This window comes from Leuciscus leuciscus, assembly GCF_965113295.1.
Source record: "Leuciscus leuciscus genome assembly, chromosome: 2".
Classification (NCBI taxonomy): Eukaryota; Metazoa; Chordata; class Actinopteri; order Cypriniformes; family Leuciscidae; genus Leuciscus; species Leuciscus leuciscus.
The window spans coordinates 12,229,131-12,250,414 of NC_138726.1; the positions used below are offsets into that span (position 1 = coordinate 12,229,131).

General features: G+C 40.2%; 1 protein-coding gene across 3 annotated transcripts in view; it reads right to left on the reverse strand.

The window, feature by feature from the left end:
- Window positions 1-14,158, reverse strand: part of cacnb2a (calcium channel, voltage-dependent, beta 2a) — a 44,933-nt gene extending 30,775 nt beyond the window's left edge. Inside the window, exon 1 of one of the 3 annotated variants that reach the window (XM_082152072.1) lies at window positions 14,000-14,158. In XM_082152072.1, the coding sequence (XP_082008198.1) occupies window positions 14,000-14,044 (45 nt within the window). In that variant the 5' untranslated portion in view covers window positions 14,045-14,158. Of the gene's footprint in view, window positions 1-2,478; window positions 4,178-13,999 lie in introns of those variants that run through there. The other 2 variants (XM_082152073.1, XM_082152071.1) reach the window with 2 other exon arrangements.
- Window positions 14,159-21,284: the final 7,126 nt, after the last annotated feature.

A 21,284-nucleotide genomic window follows, 5' to 3' on the forward strand; every position in this document is an offset into this window, starting at 1 on the left:
ACACCCACTGCACAAGATCATCATCAGACAGAAGAGCACCTTTAGCGACAGGATGCTCTCTCTGTCCTGTTCTACTGACAGACTGAGGAAGTCGTTTGTCCCTCAGGCGATCCGGCTTTTTAATTTATCCCTGTGAACAGGGTGTCATTTAATTTAATTTAATTGTATTTATTAATTCGGCAGCTTGTCTGTCTTTTTTGTTTTTTAGCTGTTGCTACTGGAAACCTGAATTTCCCTAGTGGATGAATAAAGTATCTATCTATCTATCTATCTATCTATCTATCTATCTATCTATCTATCTATCTATCTATCTATCTATCATTGCAATCTGAATTTACTATACGCTGCTGCTGAACAAAACTACTAGAATTGCTGTAAGATCCATTGAAATATGCGAATACGAGACCAAACAAGTCAGTTAAATTGCCAGCAATGCTTTGTCACTGTATCCTCATTGCAACTGCATTGTCCACTTGCTGCTGCATAAACGTAATATTGCATACGCTAGCTGCTAGCTTAGTAATTCACTCTAAGCATTAAACAGGACTGTAAACATGACGCATGATTTTAAACCTTGTGTATGGTTACTTCATAAGTAATTAAGGCAGACCACGCAATAATGCATGGTTTTGCAAAAGAAATACTTCACTTATCTTAGATGTTGAATTATAGAGGAATTCTGAAAGCGTGCTGCAACTGCTACAGCAAATGCTGACCAAGTATTTAAAGGTTGAGCAGCGAGCTCATTGGCTACTGATACAGCAGGAACCAATCAGCTGTGCCCTATAGAGAATGATGTGATTGCAAGCAGATTGCATTAAGGACCTATCCGCCTGAACCACCTAGAGTTTCATGACAGAACTTGTATTTTAAAAATACAAATAAAATAGTTTTTACAACGGAAATACTTTTAAGAAGTTTTTAATTGCGAACTGAATGCTTCAGACACATCACAGAATGTTAATTGTAATCAAAAGAAAATGTATTAGTTAATATATATTTTAAATGCAGTTAGATGAACTTAAAGGCACAGGTCGAGGCCGAGAGCCGTGGGAACTGAATGTGGCCGGTGGAGCGAATGGTAATGAGAGACCCATGAAGGTCATGCATAAAACTTCTTAACACTATTTTATTTATTTCCAATGAAATAGCTGCAAGTGCAATTAAAATTGTGGGGTAGCGCAGTGCTGTTTTACTTGGTCAAAACAATCATACTAAAAATACATTTGAGTGTGTTGAAAGTTATGTTATAACGTTACACAATGCAGTAATATATCAAATATATTATGGTGGAGAAAATGCTGTATTACTGTATCTACAAATAAATCTCTTTCTGATTATGCTATGCTAGACACTTGACAAAATAGTGTTGTCTCTGAGGCATGGTACAAACATGTTACTCATGGTAAATCAAGAAAAACAAGAGATATAAACAAGACGACTAACCGCGTTGAGCTATATAACAAGGATTAGTTTTCTGTCAATGAAGGTATCCAAACAGTGGCTCACCTGTCAAATAAAACACATAATATATTAAAGCGGAAGTAAAACCGGAAAGTAAAAACGGAAATCGAAGGTAACGCGGATATGATGTCATTAACAAGCAACGCAATGACATGAGCCGTTACACTGGTTAAAATTGCGTATTTCTCTGGATTTAAAAAATTTTGCAAAAAATTGGGATAATGTAAGTACACAAGTCAACAAAATGTATAACACTGTTCTTGTGGTTTTTGGATATTTTAATCCAAAAATCTTACATATTGTGCCTTTAAAATGCTTTTTGACATACTTAAGTAGGACTTAAGTACATCTTTATATTTTTTGATTGTTTTAGTATGTTAGTCACATCAAAATAAGTCTACTTCTTTAAAGCATGACAAAAGATTTTTAAAACATAATTTTTAAAAATGTACTTTAAATAAAACTTTTAGGCCTGATTTCACAGACATGGCTTTGACAAAACCAGGATTAGGTCTGACTAAAAGATTAGCTTTTATAAACGTGCTTTTGCATTACTGATGCACAGTAATGAAAGTGTATTCTTTAAGTACACTTAAGGTGCTTTTTATATAAATAATATTATATTATCTGCAAGTATAGTTGAACACTACACGTGCACAATCAATACAATTAAGCACACTTTTTCATAAGGCTAGTAATAATAACAAAACATATTAGAATGTGTGCATCTCTGTATGTATTTCTACCCCCTTTCGTGCACTCGGCTTTAGAGAGAGATTCAAGGAACTGTTTAGAGATTAAACCTTAACACTGAATACACACTATGTACTATGTTAACATGGAATCATGGTCACCTAATGTCAAGCAAGGTCAGAAGTGAAATGTGGGTGTTATCATTCAAGAACATGCAGACAATAAATCACTCAGTATCATACTAGCATATCCTTTCGCTGTTAATTTTCAAACGCACAACTCACTCAAAAACACAAATAGTGTTGATTAAGAGCTTCTTACGCCAATGTTGTTCTTGACTCGGTTTCCTGTTGCTCGTTTCAGCAGTCGTATCCAGGAGGCCTTCATCAGCCAATCCAGTTAGAGCATCTGCTCTCCTCACCATACCAACCACAAACTTCAATAAACTCTAAAAACAACTATACACTGCCCATCATCTACCAAATTATATGCAAACATTATACTGAAACCTGAGAGCTGCTACTGTCAAAAATGAAATTATCGTTAAGTTAAGAGAAAAACAGCTAAATCTATATCAGAGTAGAAGGTCCTTGTTTGATAAAGTACATGAAGGACCTCAACAAATGAACTACTGCTGTTTTTGTAGCTTTGACTAAAACTACAATATAACCCAGATAAAGTCAAGTGCTACCTAATATCTTGGCTGTTGCCCGGGCTAATGTTATCAATGCTAGATGTGCTGTCGCTGTGGGAATGAAGAGTTCTGCTGTGTTGTTGACGATAGCACGCAATTCCATGTGCTTGCTCTCGATCCCTGCGCATAGTGTAGGCTATGATGAGAGCTGCAACGGCCTATGCATTTCCTCCTAAAATGAATGAGACTCGGTCCATCCCGCTGCAGCAACACCACCGAGCCAGGCTGTCATGCTCCTCTATGAAGAGCCCTTCCCCGCTCCCCAGAGCTCAGCACTCCGACGCTAAAGATGCAAGCACGTTTGCTGCAGTGATTTGCACCTCTAACTGCCAGATTTTCTTTCACACGTTGTCATTCCCGCCTTCTGCATATTCCTCAGTTAAACCATCAGGCATCCAGATTTCTGTAAGATTTAGTCTTCCTGTGTCTCTGATACGTCCTCTGTTTTGCCTCCACTCAGCCCTCTTTTCTCATCTCCCACCCTCCCCATCCTCCTCGCTCTCTGCCTCTGCGTTGGTCTTCAGTCTCTCCATCTGTGAGTCGTCTTCTGTGATTAATCCCGCTGCACGTTTACTTGTGTGTGTGTGTGTGTGTGTGTGTGTGTGGGAGCATGTGTGCGGTTTCTGCAAAATGTGCATCTGCCCTTGTGAAAAAAGAAGTGTGCTTAACTGTATTGAATGTGCACTTCAAATCTTAAAAGATTTACATTTAAAAAACTGTACTTTCAGATAATGTAAATTAAACTAAGTATAGCCTATTTAAAGAGAGAACAGTTTTATGACTGTTTCTTAACACACTTAAAAATGTAATGTCAAATTAAAAGTTTTACTTGTACATTTTAAATAATTATCTATGTTTTACTTGTTGTGTTTTAAAGTAGTACACTTATTTTGATGTGTTGACTAACATACTAAAGCACATGTAAAGTTCTTGGTTATAATTGTAACTGTAGTGTGTTATTTTTTAGTTGTCGGGGAACTGGTTAGTTCCTACCCGTGCGAAAGCCACTTAAGTGTCCAAAAAACATTAGATTCATTTCACACTTAAGTGTTAAGTTCTTCTTAAATATATTAAAATATATTATAAGTACACTTTTTAAAAGGGATTGAGTGGTTTCCCAAGAACCCTTGAAAACGTATGCACTGTAAACAGCACATAAATTGTCTCTCATTTCATACTAATACACAAAGGATTCTAAGGTCTTATAAGCATTTAGTCTGAGATATAACAGAGGTTATTTATTGCATTAAGTGGAAGAGATATAAACTTGCACAACTGACACTTGCTAATATTGTTATTATTAAATAAACCTATTAAATTTACAACTGATCGTCAGTATATTATTTAGGCTATATTAGTCTACAAAATGAAATTTGAGAACTGTCTTGCACTGTCTCCATTTTGTCTTATCTTGTAAAAGTCAAGGACTGATTTACACAAAGTAAAATTTTCCAGCACCATATATGTATATGTATATATATATATATATATATATATATATATATATATATATATATATATATATATATATATATATATATACACACACAGTGGGGAGAACAAGTATTTGATACACTGCCGATTTTGCAGGTTTTCCTACTTACAAACCATGTAGAGGTCTGTAATTTTTTATCATAGGTAAACTTCAACTGTGAGAGACTGAATTTAAAACAAAAATTCAGAAAATCACATTGTATGATTTTTAAATAATTAATTAGCATTTTATTGCATGACATAAGTATTTGATCACCTACCAACCAGTGAGAATTCCGGCTCTCACAGACCTGTTAGTTTTTCTTTAAGAAGCCCTCCTGTTCTCCACTCATTACCTGTATTAACTGCACCTGTTTGAACTCGTGACCTGTATAAAAGACACCTGTCCACACACTTAATCAAACAGACTCCAACCTCTCCACAATGGCCAAGACCAGAGAGCTGTGTAAGGACAATAGGGATAAAATTGTAGACCTGCACAAGGCTGGGATGGGCTACAGGACAATAGGCAAGCAGCTTGGTGAGAAGGCAACAACTGTTGGCGCAATTATTAGAAAATGGAAGAAGTTCAAGATGACGGTCAAACTCCCTCGGTCTGGGGCACCATGCAAAATCTCACCTCGTGGGGCATCAATGATCATGAGGAAGCTGAGGGATCAGCCCAGAACTACACGGCAGGACCTGGTCAATGACCTGAAGAGAGCTGAGACCACAGTCTCAAAGAAAACCATTAGAAACACACTACGCCGTCATGGATTAATATCCTGCAGCGCACGCAAGGTCCCCCTGCTCAAGCCAGCGCATGTCCAGGCCCGTCTGAAGTTTGCCAGTGACCATCTGGATGATCCAGAGGAGGAATGGGAGAAGGTCATGTGGTCTGATGAGACAAAAATAGAGCTTTTTGGTCTAAACTCCACTCGCCGTGTTTGGAGGAAGAAGGATGAATACAACCCCAAGAACACCATCCCAACCGTGAAGCATGGAGGTGGAAACATCATTCTTTGGGGATGTTTTTCTGCAAAGGGGACTTGACTGCACCGTATTGTGGGGAGGATGGATGGGGCCATGTATCGCGAGATCTTGGCCAACAACCTCCTTCCCTCAGTAGGAGCATTGAAGATGGGTCGTCGCTGGGTCTTCCAGCATGACAACGACCCGAAACACACAGCCAGGGCAACTAAGGAGTGGCTCCGTAAGAAGCATCTCAAGGTCCTGGAGTGGCCTAGCCAGTCTCCAGACCTGAACCCAATAGAAAATCTTTGGAGGGAGTATAAATATATAAATATATAAAATGGTTAGTTCCAATCTTTGATTCTGATTGGTCAATAGCTGTGCTTTATTCACGATAAAACACGGCTATGACCGCTTCACCCAATGGTTATATGTATCACTACAACCCCCCTAGCAACCACTCTTAGCAACTTAAACACATGTGTGATCTCATTGATATTGTTCATTGAAGCTATAGTGGAGTATTGTGAGAGATCGAGAAAGCGAGTGTAAAGTTACCTGCATTCACAGTAGACATTGCATTTTCCTTCAGGTCAGTCCTATATTCATAATAAAATAATCCGTTTGAATGTCCGCTGCGATATCTTGTCCTTTTAACAGTTAACCGTTAAGGGGTTTTCCCGTGCCTATAACGTTAGTCATCTGTCAGTTGCGTCTTCCTTCTCCGTGAAAACAAGTTTGAGTCTTTTCAATATAAAAGTCTTCTCTACCGACTGACTCTGAATGAGTCAGTCTTTGCCGCCATCTATTGGCGAAATAATGTATGTAACTTCTGTTGCTGTTTACGGTCAGGGACAATTTTTTCCAGCGGAAGGAATGCTTTTAGTGATTTTACTTCATGAAAGTTGCATAGATAAATATTTTTCGGCTTTAATATTTGTATTGTGTGTGTGTGGCGTTTGTATTGTGTGGCGTTTTATAAAAGCAATAAGGCAAGTGCTGTATCGTGAATAAGTAACAGCTGAAGGGGTTGCAGGCACTCCGCTTCGCGTCGTGCCTAACAACGCCCTTCAGCCGTTACTTATTCACGACACAGCACAGCCTCTCGTACCTTATTGCTTACATAGAGAGAGAGAGAGAGAGAGAGAGAGAGAGAGAGGGGGGGAATCTTGCTAGAGAGGCTAATCTACTTCTAGTGTAACTAAAACGAGCCAGTGCACATTGGCATGTGATAATTGCATCAGATGCGCTGCATCGTGGCACGCGCATATAATGAGCAGAAGGTGCATCGCATCTTCAGGTTTTCGCTGAGGAGGCGAGCCGGTGACCTGGCTGCCCCAGCGGGGCACAGCAGACGTAGCGACAGGACATGACGTTCGGGACCTTTCAGTCAGTCACTCTCGACGTCACGTCGGTGACCGACGAATATGACTCCCCTAGCGAAGCGTCACAGCTGCTGACCCCATCCAGCGCCCTGTGTAAACCTCCTACTCCCTCTTACCTGATGGGACAGGGCTTACACAGAAGTCCACCTGCTGTTCCAACTCAGTGAGACTATTGGATAACACTGGAAAAGCGTGTCCTGTCCATTGGAAAAGGAACACTGAGGAATGTGGAGATAACATATGGACTAACTTCTCCCAAGGGAAAGACACAGGCTTCCGTTTAGGAGCAGCCGTGGAAAAAAGCAACATATGGGATCCCCGCAGGGCCGCACATATGGCCCCCAGCCTAGACCTGGTTCTTAAGGATTCAGCGGGATATAGGCCTGGCGCCAGACGCTCCGCCACGTCCGGCTGCCGAGGGTGACGGAGGATTCAACAGGTTTTTCACTCTGGAGACATGACCGCAACTGTAGGCGCAACAAGCCGACAAGAGACGAGCCTCTCGATGCTTTTACCCATTTGAGGTGAGAACACAGGAAGTAACCGGCTCTACACATAGGCTATAGAACCTAGCGAATGTGTTGGGTGTCCCCAGCCCACAGCTCTACAAATATCTGTTAGCGAGGTGCCATGTGCCAGGGCCCAGGAGGATGCAACACTTCTTGAGTGAGCTTGCAGCCTGAGCAGGCAAGGCACGTCTTGTGCTTCGTAAGCCAAGGCGATGGCATCCACTATCTAGTGGGCCATCCTCTGCTTGGAGACAGCCTTTCCCTTCTGCTGGCCTCCGTAACAGACAAAGAGCTGGTCTGAGGTCCTGAAGCTTTGAGTTCTGTTTACGTACCGGCACGGACAGGACAGAGCAAAGCCAGGGCTGTGTCTGCCTTCTCTGAGGGCAGCGCTTGCAGGTTCACCACCTGGTCCCTGAAGGGAGTGGTAGGAACCTTGGGTACATAGCCAGGCCGGGGTATCAGTACCACATGGGGGTCGCCCGGCCCGAACTCTAGGCACAATTCGTTGACCGAAAATGTCTGCAGGTCCCCTACCCTCTTGATGGAAGCCAATGCAATCAAAGTCTTCATAGACAGAATTGTTAAGTCTGCTGACTGCAAAGGCTCGAAGGGAGTGTTCTAAAGCACAAGAATAAGGTCCCAAGAGGGTATGGAGGGAGGTCGAGGAGGATTTAACCGTATTGCCCCCCTAATGAACCTGACGACCAGGTCACGCTTCCCAAACGACTTACCTCCTATGGGGTCGTGATATGCGAAAATAGCAACAGCATAAACTTTGAGGGTGGAGGGGGACAGCCTTCACTCCAACCCGTGCTACAGGAAGGAAAGTACGACACTAATTGAATATCTTCGGGGGTCCTCTCTGTGAGGAACACCACTCGACGAACAGGCTCCACTTCAAGGCATAAGCGTGTCTTGTAGACGGTGATTGTGCAGAAGTGATGGTGTTAAGTACCTCTGGGGGTAAGTCACCTGTTCAGGGACCAGACATGGAGTTTCCAGAGGCCTGTGCGCACGTGCCATAGGGTGCCCCGTCTCTGAGAAAGAAGGTCCTTCCTCAGAGGAATGCGCCAGCGAGGGGCTGTTGCAAGGAGCATGAGTTCTGGGAACCAGGTCCGGTTGGGCCAGTAGGGTTCACTGGGGGAAACGCATATTTGCGGCCAGCTGTGTGCCAGTGCATCAGTGCCAAGTGTTCCCTCGGTCAGGGAGTAAAACAACTGGCAGTGGGTGGTTTCTGGAGAGGCACATAGGCCTCCCAGCCAGTGGTGGAGTTTTCATCTGTGAAAACCACAGCATTCTTGGACACTTGTTCACTCCCACCCGAAGAAACAAAGGGTCTGACCACAGGCCGAAGGTTTGGCGGCACCCCGGAGTGATTGTCACCCGGTCGGTGCCGTGCTGCCACGCCCATCTCGGGAATCGGCCGTGAAACCAGTGCTGTATCGGTCTCATACAAAGCAAGCCGAGCGGCATCATAGCCACTGCAGTCGCCATATGCCCGTAGGAGCCTCTGAAATTATATTTTTTTACATTTTTTGCAGGGGACGACACCCGTGGCAATAAGCAGACTGAGGGGCGACCCAAGAGGGACTCTGATGGTGCGTCGGGGGAAGATCCCGAGTCTGCTACTGACTGCAAAGGACTGCTGGGCCAGTCCTCGACAGTGTCGCCGAAAAGGCCACCTTGTGAGATGGGAGCATCGAGAAAGTGTACTTTGACGACCTCTCGGACCTCTGCAAGGCCAGCCAGGGAGCGCTTCTGGACCACCAAGGTGGATATCGTCTGGTCGAGGACCTGCGCTGTGACTTGATCACGGTCAGTCAACATGTGCAGCTCAACCCTGACTCAGAACTACCTTTGTGCAATAAGAGTGCCTTGGCCTCGCATGCAGGGCGGAGGTGGCCTGCCAGAGGCATAGCCACCCCACCGTCAAGGGTAGTGAGAGAGGTGAAAACTTTTATGCAGAATTTGCCACTTTTGGCGTTCTATATTTGGCATATTTAGAAGGACCAGCAATCCAGAGGCTGCACAGCTTATGATGCGCTAGAGGGGGAGGGGCCCTAGGGGCTTGGTTCCCCGAAGGAGAAGCCCTCACCGCTCGGGTCACTCAAGCTATTTTACCGAAGTAGACCCTACAACAGAGAATAGGCAAGGGGGCCGCGCACCTAGAGCGCCGAGCGAATGCTGGGTTGCCGTGACAACCCGCGCTGCAGCCCGGCAGCTCGACGGCACACAACACGCTGAGGAGCGAGAGACCCCATGATCTCCATGGTCTCCCAGAGTGTCGAGCAGACCTGCGGCTGTCCTTTTATACACAAGCGGCGGCTGGCCAACAACAGAGGGGACTCAAGCTTTCCGGAGAAAGAAGTACATTTAATTTGTTACATTTACTTGAGTATTTTTTGGGAAAATTTGTTCTTTTAAGAGTAGATTTAAATGTGGGAACTTTTACTTCAATTCGAGTACATTTCTTCTGAAAAACGGTACTTTTACTTTGTTACACAGGACAACGTTCCTCTAGTTACTTTAATGCAATGCATGATAAACGCGTAGTTTATTCCAAGCGTGCCGTCTCTTTTTTTTCTGGGGCATGAGCGATGCCCTATTCACAAATGAAAAATGAATCACTCTTTTTCAGTTTCCTGCACGCACTGAATCGTCTGAAGTGGTTTCTCACTTGGGAGTCATAACAGGAAATTAAGAGCGTTAGATGTAGGGCTGTCCCGATAACCGCAATATCGCAGTACCGCGCTACTGACAAGCCAACCGCAGAGGAATTCAGGTAACCGCAGCAACCGCGATATTCGCGTGTTTTATTTATTCATAAGGCTATACCCTTTAGGGGTGCACGATTCAGAAAATTTCACGATTCGATTCGATACCGATTTTTAGTCTCAAGATTCGATTCAAAATCGATTTTCGATTCAAAAACGATTCTCGATTCAAAAAACGATTCACAGTATGTAAATGTAGTTGACTTTTTCCTGTGTGATTGCAGTAGACATACAATTTAAAAGAAAATAAATAACAAATTAAATGAAGTTTGATATTACTTTGTCTTCATAAAAACTTTTGCAACTAAACAGTGCAAAGTGTCAAGCTTTGGCCAGCTTTCGAATACATTTAATTCAAGTTTAAATTAAAACTTAAATATATATATATTTTTTTTACATTTAGCTTTAAAGTGCTGTAGTCAGATTAAACAAACAATACTGCTAAATGTAGTTTAAGGAGTAGGCTATTGACGGCAAAATAGGCTACAGAATATTTCGTTCTGTATTGACAGGTGCAATTTTTGAAAATCGATTAAAAAAAAATACAATAAGCCTACATTATATCTGCATTTATGTCAAAACCTAGACTTTCAAACATCAAAATGTCATTTATTAATATGAATATTCGTGTCAAAATGACATATAAACATTCTATTTTGCCTGGAAACGCTTCCAACACGCTTGCGTGTCGCGAGAAAAATAGGCGTCGGTTCTATTTCTAGCATGCACACGTTTTCCGCACGACTCGGGCCACACCTGAGACGCGCGTGTCACGCAGGCTGTGTGCAAGCTCTAACCTGTTAACATGGGAGCCGAAATAAAGCCAGCCAGCCAGCCTTCCTTCTGCTCCGCTTCGCTTCTGCTGCACTTCTTCTTTTGGCTATGACAAGAGTGTGCAGGCGTAAGTGTGAATTCGATGCAGCGCCATCTATGGGAATGGCAAGCTAAACTCATTTCAGGACAATACCAAAAAATGTATATTTCAAAAAAAAATAAAAAAAATAACAAGAATCGATTTTTGGAATTCTATTAATCGATTTTGAATCGGTAACGTTTGAATCGCGATTCATATGTGAATCGATTTTTTTGCCCACCCCTAATACCCTTCTTGTTTTGAACTTCGTGCATGTGTATTGAATGTTTGAATGTTAAATAAGTTAATAATGATAATAAGACGCGGCGATCATGGTTTTATCATGGTGATTTGTACAGAGGCTTATTTGCACTTAAGCCTAAACAGACAGTGAATGAGAGCGATCGACTGAGCGCGTGCGATTACCTGCGTCTGTCTTCTTTAAGGTCAAGTCATATTCGTGAAAAGGTTGCCGTGTCCAAGGAAAGTTAAATATTTGTCCTGTCATCCTTTTAACGTTTAAAATAAAGGGTATTACCATGAATGGCATCAGTGACAGAGCTGGTCAGCATCCACAGCGCGAGGAACTCGCGGTCGCGGGAAACAAAACTCAGTGAGTCACGCATTGAATCAATGCCATATGTCTCTATTAAGAGAAGCTTCGCGTTACCCATGCGACGGCATTGCTGGTCAGCTGAGCCTTGAAAAGTGGAGCTCAAAGTTAAAAATAATTAACCTTGTTTCATTACTATCTTTTAATGAATCAATCAGCGTTTTTTAACGTGTTGTCGAATGAACGGTTATGACTCACTCAAAGACAGTCCGTTGCCGTAACAACTGCGTTTATTGGTTACTGAAAATGTACTCGTTTTTGTGCATGCTGACCACATCGTGACACTTATTTATATAGCAACAAATAAATATAAATAAATTTAATTAATTAATAAATGTGGTAAAACCGCAAAAGTTGCTATTGAGCCGCAAGGGAAAATCCTTCACCGCGACAGCCCTATATGAAGTGGCCGTGGACCTACAGTCAATTAAAAGCAAATCTGCAAATGCATCCTATTGTTTGCCAGCGATGATGAAGATCTTTATTAGTTAAACATTTATGTATGCTGTCTGTGAACGATTCCACAGGTAGAGCTACATTCGATTTAAATTCATTCAACAGATTACACCACGATACCAGTACAAAGTATGACATTACCAGGTTTTTTTATATTTATATTATGAATTAAATAAGCTACCATTGTTTACAGAGATGAAATGAACACCCGCCAACCCGCAGTAATTTGTGGGTATTGCGCAGTGGAGGCAAACTGTTCGTCTTGAAAACTAATGCCTTTGCTTAGACACAATTAACCAGTTTACACGCGCCTGCAGAAATATACATTTGATTACATTTTGAAGAACAGGCGGAAGAAGATCCGTCAATGTGCAATTGTGCATTTGCATTTGTGCAAATTTGTGTTCAGATGTTCAGTAGTGGTATATATACACAGAAGTTCATAACTGAAAAGTTCAGCGAGTGGCGCTAAGGTTAATGCTCTATCGTGTTTGAAAATAACTACACTAAACCCTACACCAACCTAACTAATAGTGTTATCAAAATCAAATATTTCCTGAAGCAACTATACCATTGCTTCCACAAATCTTTGAGTTATTTTGTGGAGTATCATGACATTCTACATGGGACTTACCCGAGTGCTTTGCAAAGACACCCGGAATGCTGTACCAGGTGAGCTACCGAAGTTTACTATATCAGAAAAGCTGTACATTTGGAATGTCAGTTGATGATGTGACGCAACCATCAAAATGTATTAGTTTATAAATCATGCATATGGTAAAAGTGTTTTGAGGTCATAACATAATATTGCACAAGGAAATGTGTGAAAATAAGTTATTAATCAAATTTCTGCCCTTGTAATCATAATTTGTGTGAAAAGGAACACAAATTGGTGTTTACTGCTTCTAATGTTCATTTCAGCTGGAAACTGTAGTGACTTGTATGTACGTTTTTGCAGTTTAGCAGAAATGCAGGTAGAGGCACGTTTTTCCAATGAGCCCATGTTCATATTATTTTATCCCTTTTAATTGTCTCACTCACTCACACACACAATCACATAGACTCAGCTGTGCTCCTCAGGCAATTTAGAGAGTGTGAAACACACACACACATAGACACACAAATTCACTTGGATGTATTCGACCATGTTGCACTCTGTCATTTCAAATTAGAACACCACACATCAATGTGGATAATTACACATATTGACTAAATCCCAAAGATTTACATACACACACACACTGGGACAGTCACTATGTAATCTTACATCTATGATTTAAGAGATTAGCTTACATTTTAAAGTGTTTAAAGGTTGCAGTTAGTAGTGCAAGTTATTTGTCTATTTTTCTCACTTGTCTTTCCTTTTTCTCACACTTTAAATATTAAGCTGTTTCATTTGTTGTGTAGTTATTTGTCCTCGAGATGACTATCAAAAAATATTTACCAAGAATTATCTCAGTCTAGCCACCTACAAAATCACATGCTACAAATGCACAAATTTATATTATAAGTGGAACACCCATTAACTGCATTAAATGGTATTTTCCACACCTTTTCACTAAACAAAAATCTATATTCAGAAAACAATAAAAAATGAACAATTGTATTTACTATTCTTGTTTTCGGCCTATATGCCGAACCCAATAGGAAACGTGTATGAATGTTATAAACTAGTCTTAAAAGAAAAAGTACAAAAAGTGATCCAGACATTACAGATGAATTTCTAGTAATTATTCCTTGAGTTTTATCATGCCAAGCAGTTGCAGACAGTTCTTAAGAAACCTAAAGTTCAGTATGTCTATGTACCATGGCCTACGAAAGCTCTATTTATTCTATACTTGATGTTGAAACCCATCGCATACGTAGTTAAGACAATCACAGGCTTGTAATGACACCTTTACAGTCTCTAACACATTCACACATCAATGCAAGGTTGTGAAAAAGTCTTCTGGAAACTTTCAGGAAATGTGTTATTACCACCCACAAAATCCTAGCCTAGAAAATTCCAGAAAGGAGCCGTGCATTGTTTAAAAGAGAAGAAAAATGGAAGTTGTCCCACAAAGACGGACAAAAACTAGTGTGTAAGCAGCTTAAAACTCATATTGGGACTCACCAAATCAGACTCCTCGCTGGTTGAGAGGTACATGTCTATGAACATCTGTCTGTGTGTGTGTGCAAAATGTGTGTGTCAGAGAGCACTACTCCACCCAGTTGCTCTACAAACAGTCCTAGTAAGAGAAGGGGGGAGAAGGAAGAGCGGTTTCCTCTCGCTCTTGTGGGCTGAGTTTGAAGGGGCTCAAATATGTGCTTGTAAAATGAATGGTCTGTTAGTCTACATTCTCTCTCCTCCCAAAAGCACGTCAAGTTGCTCTGCTAAACCCAGAATTCTCTCTCTTTCCCACGCTAAGAAAAAAACCCACTGTGACAGTCCATCCCACAAACAACCCATGCTCTCTCAGACATGCACATAACCACATGTGGAGTCACACACGTACTAGGTTAGTAAAAATGATTCAATGCAAATAAGGGTGACTAAATAAACATATTAAAGTGACAGCACTAAATTCAATAATACAGATTTGGGATATATCTGAATACAATTAATGCGTTATTTGCATTATGCGTATTCTGAATCCAGCCCTATTCAGCCCTTTTTTGAATACATATGTTGTTTTGACTATATACAGATGTGAAAGAAAATCAAGTGAGAAATGCTTCTCTTGTTCTCTTGCTCTCCCTTCCCCAGCGTTGCCAAACTCCCCCCCTAAAAATTGAAAAGTTTTATTCATAAAATAACAATTTTCTTCCCCTCAGTGTAAAGAATAATAATGTAAAGAACCCTTTTCCACTATAAAATAACCTTTTGTGGAATGGAAAGATTCCATTGATAGAATGCCATTAAAAAATAAAATTTAAAAATAAATATGTTTTTATGAGTGTGTTTGAATAAAAGTGTAATTTCGAACTAAACTTTGTAACTTTGTACTGTACATGGCCTGACTGAGCGCAAACGTTAGGTCAAGGCAGGGCATCTCTTACAAAAAAGTATTCAACAAATTAATTTTATTAAGGAACTTTACATAAAGTTCAACTTAGTGCACTGTAAAACAAATAGTTGAAGTTGTAAATAAAATAGATTATTGGGGTAATTTTTACAAGAAAATACTCTAAATACTTCAAAATGTCATGTTTAATGTAACGTTACTTGCAATTTCTTTATCATTATTTTTACAAAACCAATGTAGGCCTACTACTAATATACTTTTAAGTGTATTTCAATATTTCTTGAAACTAAACTGGCCCGCTGTAAATGTATAATAATTTATACTTTATAACTATACTTTAAGTGTAACAGATATAGTTTAACGGTACGTCAACATTTATTTTGTATTGCAAGTATGCTGTAAACTAGGCCTATATATACAAGTACTTTTTATAAACTAAAATTGGATCAATTTAGTTCCAAGAAGTATTGAAATAGTACACTTAAAAAGTATACTAGTAGTATATTGACTAGATAATACTTGGAAAATATACTTGAACTTAAGTTTACTTAAATAAATGAACCTGAAGTATAATTGTTTTGTAATGGTTATCATTAAAAAACCTCTGGATGAGTTTTCAAAACTGTTCCAAACACACAATGCTTATTTCATATGCAAATATAAAATCAAAGAGCCGAAATACTATCTATCTATCTATCTATCTATATAAAATGGACAATTCTTTTTAATCAACGTTATCTGTTTTTGATGTAAAAATCCTACAAACATTATAAGTGTTAGGCTACGTCTGATCTTTTGATTGTTTGAGTTTTGTTTTATCTGGATTTCCTGTTCAGTTTCCTGTGTTAGTTAATGGGTGCGTCTCAATCAGCTCCCTAGTTTAGTAGTCTGGGCACTGATTTAAAAAAAAAATTTTTTTATCTCAATCGCACAATCCTTCCAGTGCACTGAAACGTTCGTTCTCTAAAAAGTCCCACAATGCACCGTTAAAACCAGGGAGCATCAATGCTATGTTCCCTTAACGGAAGTTCAAAAGGGTGAAACATATTTCATATGAGCCAACTCACTACACAGAATGACACGCGATAGATGTTTTTTTAAATACAAACCACTATTCAATTATTTGTAGACAGGTAATAAAGATAACCGTCCAAGACGGAATTTTGGTGGAATTGGACTGCCTGGAGAGGCTGATCAACTTGAGTGACATTGAGCCAGTTCCCCTCCTTGTTTCGGTCTTTGAGCAACCTCCTTCCCTGCCAGTCCCATCCTGCTGTTTAAATGTTTCAGTTCCAGCTGAAGTCTTTCCCACTCTGCTGGTTCCATCAAGCTTCAAGCCTGTTTTGTTACCCGACACCAAGCTTGTTTCGTCGTCCAGCACCATGTCAGGGTTGTTGATGATGCTCCAACCCTGTCTCCCACTTCCAACATCTCTGCCTATCCCATATTGGCCAAGAAGGCTGTCTGTGAACTCTCTTTCTGTCATGTATCAGTCAAGGAAGCTGTTTGAGAACTCTGTCCGTCATATATTGGCCAAGGAGGCAGTCTCATAACAGTCTTCCTATGCTAGCCAGTTCTTCTGCTCAGTCTTCGCTGGCTCCCTTCGGCTCCTCCTAGCAGCTCGGATCTGCCTTGGACTTCCAGGTCACCAGCTCCGCCCCGGTGTGTCGACCCCCTGGCTCCACCTCGAACCACCATGCTCGCCATCTACCTCGGCCCGTCGGCATCATCCTGGTTCCTCGCTCACTCGGCTCCACCTGCGACCATCGTCCTTATGACTCCACAGAGCTCCCTAGTCCTTCCGGCTCCATCTTGGTCAGTTGTGGCTCTGCCTACACCACAGACTTCCGGCCTTTGGAGGAGTCTGACGGAGCTGAAAGGCCTCGTCTCTCCACCTTTTCAGCTCCGTCGTGCTCCTCCTTCCCCCTGGCTCTGCCTCAGTCATCAGTAGCACCGTCTCCGCCTCAGTCCACCACGGGCAGTCACCATTATGGCTCTACCTTGGCTTCCAGGTCCTTTAGTGTTGCCCGGTTTCTTCGGCTGTGCCTGGGTCTCCACCTCCATCAGCTCCGCCTCTGTCAGTTGACTCCCTGGTTCCATCTTCCTGGTAGCATGGTTTAGGGTCACTTCCTGGCTCCTCCTGCCGTTGTCTCCTCCCTGGATCCTCCCTCGTCCTGGGTTGTCTCCTCTGCCAGCACCTCATCCTCTACCTAAGCTCTCTCCTGCCTTCCTCTGTTGGACATTTTTGTTAAGGCGTGCTTTTTTGAAGGGGTGCTAATGTTACGTTTGATGTTTACGTGTTCTGATTTAACCCAAATTAAAACTATTTAGATTGTTATTCAGCTACAGTTATGCTTTGTTTCTCAAATTACTGAGTTTACAATCTAGACATTACACCAACATTCTTTTATAATCACAGATTTCTTGTATGCTGTTTATGACATGAAAGGAAGTCTTATTAAAGAAGACTAATGCTGTAATCTTAAGACAAAGAGTTTTATATGGTTACTTAGATGCACACCAACATATGCACACACTCAGTTTCTCCCTTTCTCACCCTAGCCCCAACAGTAAGTGCATAAAAATATAAATATATATGGCCACTACAAATGAAACAGAGACCATTTCCTTACCTTGACCTTCTTAGACATGTTCACTGTCTAACAGTGGGGAAAAAAGGATGGTTACTACTGCAACTGTCCCTCTGATCAATAATTCAGGCTTGAATTCACAATGACTACATGTAGTTTCCAATTACAGTTATCAGGTTAGTGAAAGACACTATGTTAAAAAACAGCAATCACAAAAAGCAGTTTGTAAATTCTTGTAAATATCGGGATGTATTGTCAAAGGGAATCTATAATGCGTAATTACCCTAACACTTCTAGAAAAGGTTTCATGCTTTAATGTTCAAAAAACACATTTTTGAAATATTTTATATTATTGCACCACCTCTCTTCCCAACTGTCTGTAACGATCTGTCTGGTTTAACATGCAACTAAGTGTCCAACCTTGCAATCAATAATTATCAAAATTCCATTACACTCTGAGCTCATGGTTCTCAATATATGAAAAATAAACCTTAGATTGTATAATCAAGGTTTTGGATACAAATAATGCACATAGTGCTCAGGTATAGTGTTCAGATGAAGAAGTAATCATGGATGTGGAATATACATACAAGTTCCACTAAGACTCTTCAATTACATAATAGGATACCAGCCACCACTGGTATGGTGACCCCAGTTATCAGCCATCTTAAATAATATGGCTGTCATTCAGGGCTTAAGTGGCCTAAATCCCAGGTATGTTGGTCCCTTCAAAATCCTAAAACAAATCAATCCAGTTCCTAGACAATGAGATTTTGTTACATGATATTCTGTGGTATGCAGCTCCCTCTCCAGCCCACCAGAGGGAGCTCTCGCCTCAATATTAGTCCAAAGCCTCAGTTTGTTTTCCAACTCTTGGTTGTCATACTTCCTTGTTTGGAGTGAATGTATGTTGATCTCCTGCTTTCCATACTCAGGTGTGCAGGAATACACTGAGCACAACTCATTGGAGTTGGATGGAGCACAACTTTTTAAAATAATAATTCCCAGTAATTTACAGAATGTATAAAGAGAGCTATAGCTTACTGTATATCTAAATATGCTAGTACATTTCTTAAAAAGTAGGCAGGTATTGGACCTGCAAAATAGATAAAAGTAATATTTCAAATGAAATACTTCACAATTTTTTTTAATTTCACTAACTACTGGGTAACAAATGTATAAAAGAAATAGCAGATCAGGAAAGGTAGCTAAATTTTTAAATGTCTTTTTGCATATTTTTATGTCTTGTCTAACTAGTTTTGGAGTAAAGAAATAACCTTTACAGTTTGATCAACAAGGTGATGCACAAGTATGCTCATTAAATTGGAATAAAAGAGAACACTCTAATTGTGACTTTAAACATAACAAATCTGTTACAACAAAATCTTATTGGGAAACTCTGCATTCTGAATCTGTTCATTCTGAATAACACATTTTTAAGTCCCCATGCTTTGACCAAAAACACAGATTATTCATGTGCATTATCAGTGATCAAACTGAGGATGTTAGTTGGACCAAGTCATTGCTGTTTATTTTATGTTACTCATACTACATTTTATAATGTGAAATGTTTCTATATTTATTTGATAGTTTAAATAACCTTTGACTAAATGGAAGTTTTTTATTAGGCTACAGTGCAGAATTGTATATAGTCATAGATTATTTTTATTTTATTTTTAACACTAAATGACTCCAGTGGGTATCAGAAAAAATAAACATGCTTGCTTTTGGACTGATTGTTTTGAACTCTGTTTTATGCATGTCATCTTCTTTTCTGCTGACTGCTTTTGAACTGTTTATTTATTTATTTATTTTTACTTTTTTTGCAGAGAATGCAGTCATGTCCCGGATGGAAACCAAACCATAAATAATGTAAACATGCCCTTGTGTGGCCTTACTGTGTCTGTTTATCTTAGAAGTAAAAAAAAAAAAGTTTTCCATTGAACCATACATTTGATTATATGTACACTACCGTTCTAAAGTAAGTTCGATTTTTTTCATTTGAAAGAACTTAATACTTATTCAGCAAGGATGAATAAAATTGATCAAAAGTGTCAGCTGTTCTTTTTAACTTTCTATTTATCAAAGAATCCTGAAAAAATGAATCTCGGTTTCCACAAAAAAAATTAAGCAGCACAACTTTTTAAACATTGATATAATAAGAAATATTTCTTGAGCAGCAAATCAGAATGATTTCTGAAGGATCATGTGACACTGAAGACTGGAGTAATGATGCTGAAAATTCAGCTTTGCATCACAGGAATACATTACATTTTAAAATATATTCAAACAGAAAACAGTTGTTAAATTGTAGTAATATTTCACAATATTACTGTTTTACTATATTTTTATCAAATAAATGCAGCTTTGGTGAACTGGAGAACTTTAAAAACATTACAAATCTTACTAACCCCAAACTTTTGAACAATCTCCTCAACCACCACCAATGTGCAGCATCCACCTGGATGATGCGACGGCAGCCATATTGCACCAGAACGCCCACCATACACTAGTTTCATGTAGGAACTATCGGTAGAAAGAAACTAGTTCCTACATGAAACTGCTCACAACAAATCTGTGGATGACTTGACACTTTAAAATACAATAAACGTGAGAAAGACATCAACATTACCTTGGACAATCAAGCGAGGGGTGCTTGGTAGCGTCACAATCCCTTCAACGTCAGTGGCTGTGGCACAATCCTGCAAAAATAATATATCAATAGAGTAAGAGTAGAATTACTCAACTGTTAACAATCTGTACCATGGTAGCACAGAGTCCAAATTTGCACACAAATTCATCCCTTGCCCCCATCGATTTATCTTAGATTAGGTAGTACACGTTTGGTAAAGTTTAGATTGTGATCATGACTTTGGGTCATGTATGAAGTGCTCAGTGTGCACACTCACCAAGCACTTCCGCTGTAACTACTATCAGGAACACCTGTACACCTCCTTATTCATGCAATTATAAAATCAGCCAATCATGGGGCAGCTGTGCAATGTATAAAATCATATTGTATCATATCATATTTTAATGGCGGGCTGGTGTCACGAGCACACCAGATACAGGTCAGGAGCATAGTCTGTAAAGATGGACGACATGACAGTTCCCCAAAAGTAAAGCCAAAACATCTCGATCGCCCCCTGGTGGCTGGCTGCAGTATAGGCCATAAACCCCGCCCACTCCATGTTAGCAGATGGGACATGAGACAAATACATTTTCTGTAATTTCAGGAATATGAAATCCACGGGGAGGAGTCGGATCCAGATCCAACTCCTCCCACCTTACATATACCTAAACCTACCCATCTCCACATGTTGTGAATGCAAAATTAGGAAACGTGAATGTGAACTGGATTTGCAGTTGTGTTTCAAGGGGTCAGACTGGATTATTTTATTCTTTTTTTAATGTTTCCTGGGGTGCCCTTATAATGTTAGTATGATTTTAACATCAAAAATTGTCATAATTTATAAATAAAAGGCATTTTTCCAAGCCTGATTTTAGCCTCTGATTTCAACGCTCTGTTTTAAGGGTCTGCTGAGAGACTTCAGTGTAAACGCCCACTGCTGTGATTGGCTGACATATTTGCATATGAAATAGCTAGTATTACATTTGGAACTCTCTAAAACTTTTACTACGTTTTTACTATTACAGCTATCAAGATTAAGGAATCGTGAAAAGTAATGATCATAATGATCTAATCCCATCACATGAAAGGTTGCAGTGATGAGCATTGAGCAGATGACAGACAGTCTGTTGATCGCGGATGAAATTACACCTGGCTTTCACCAATGCAAAC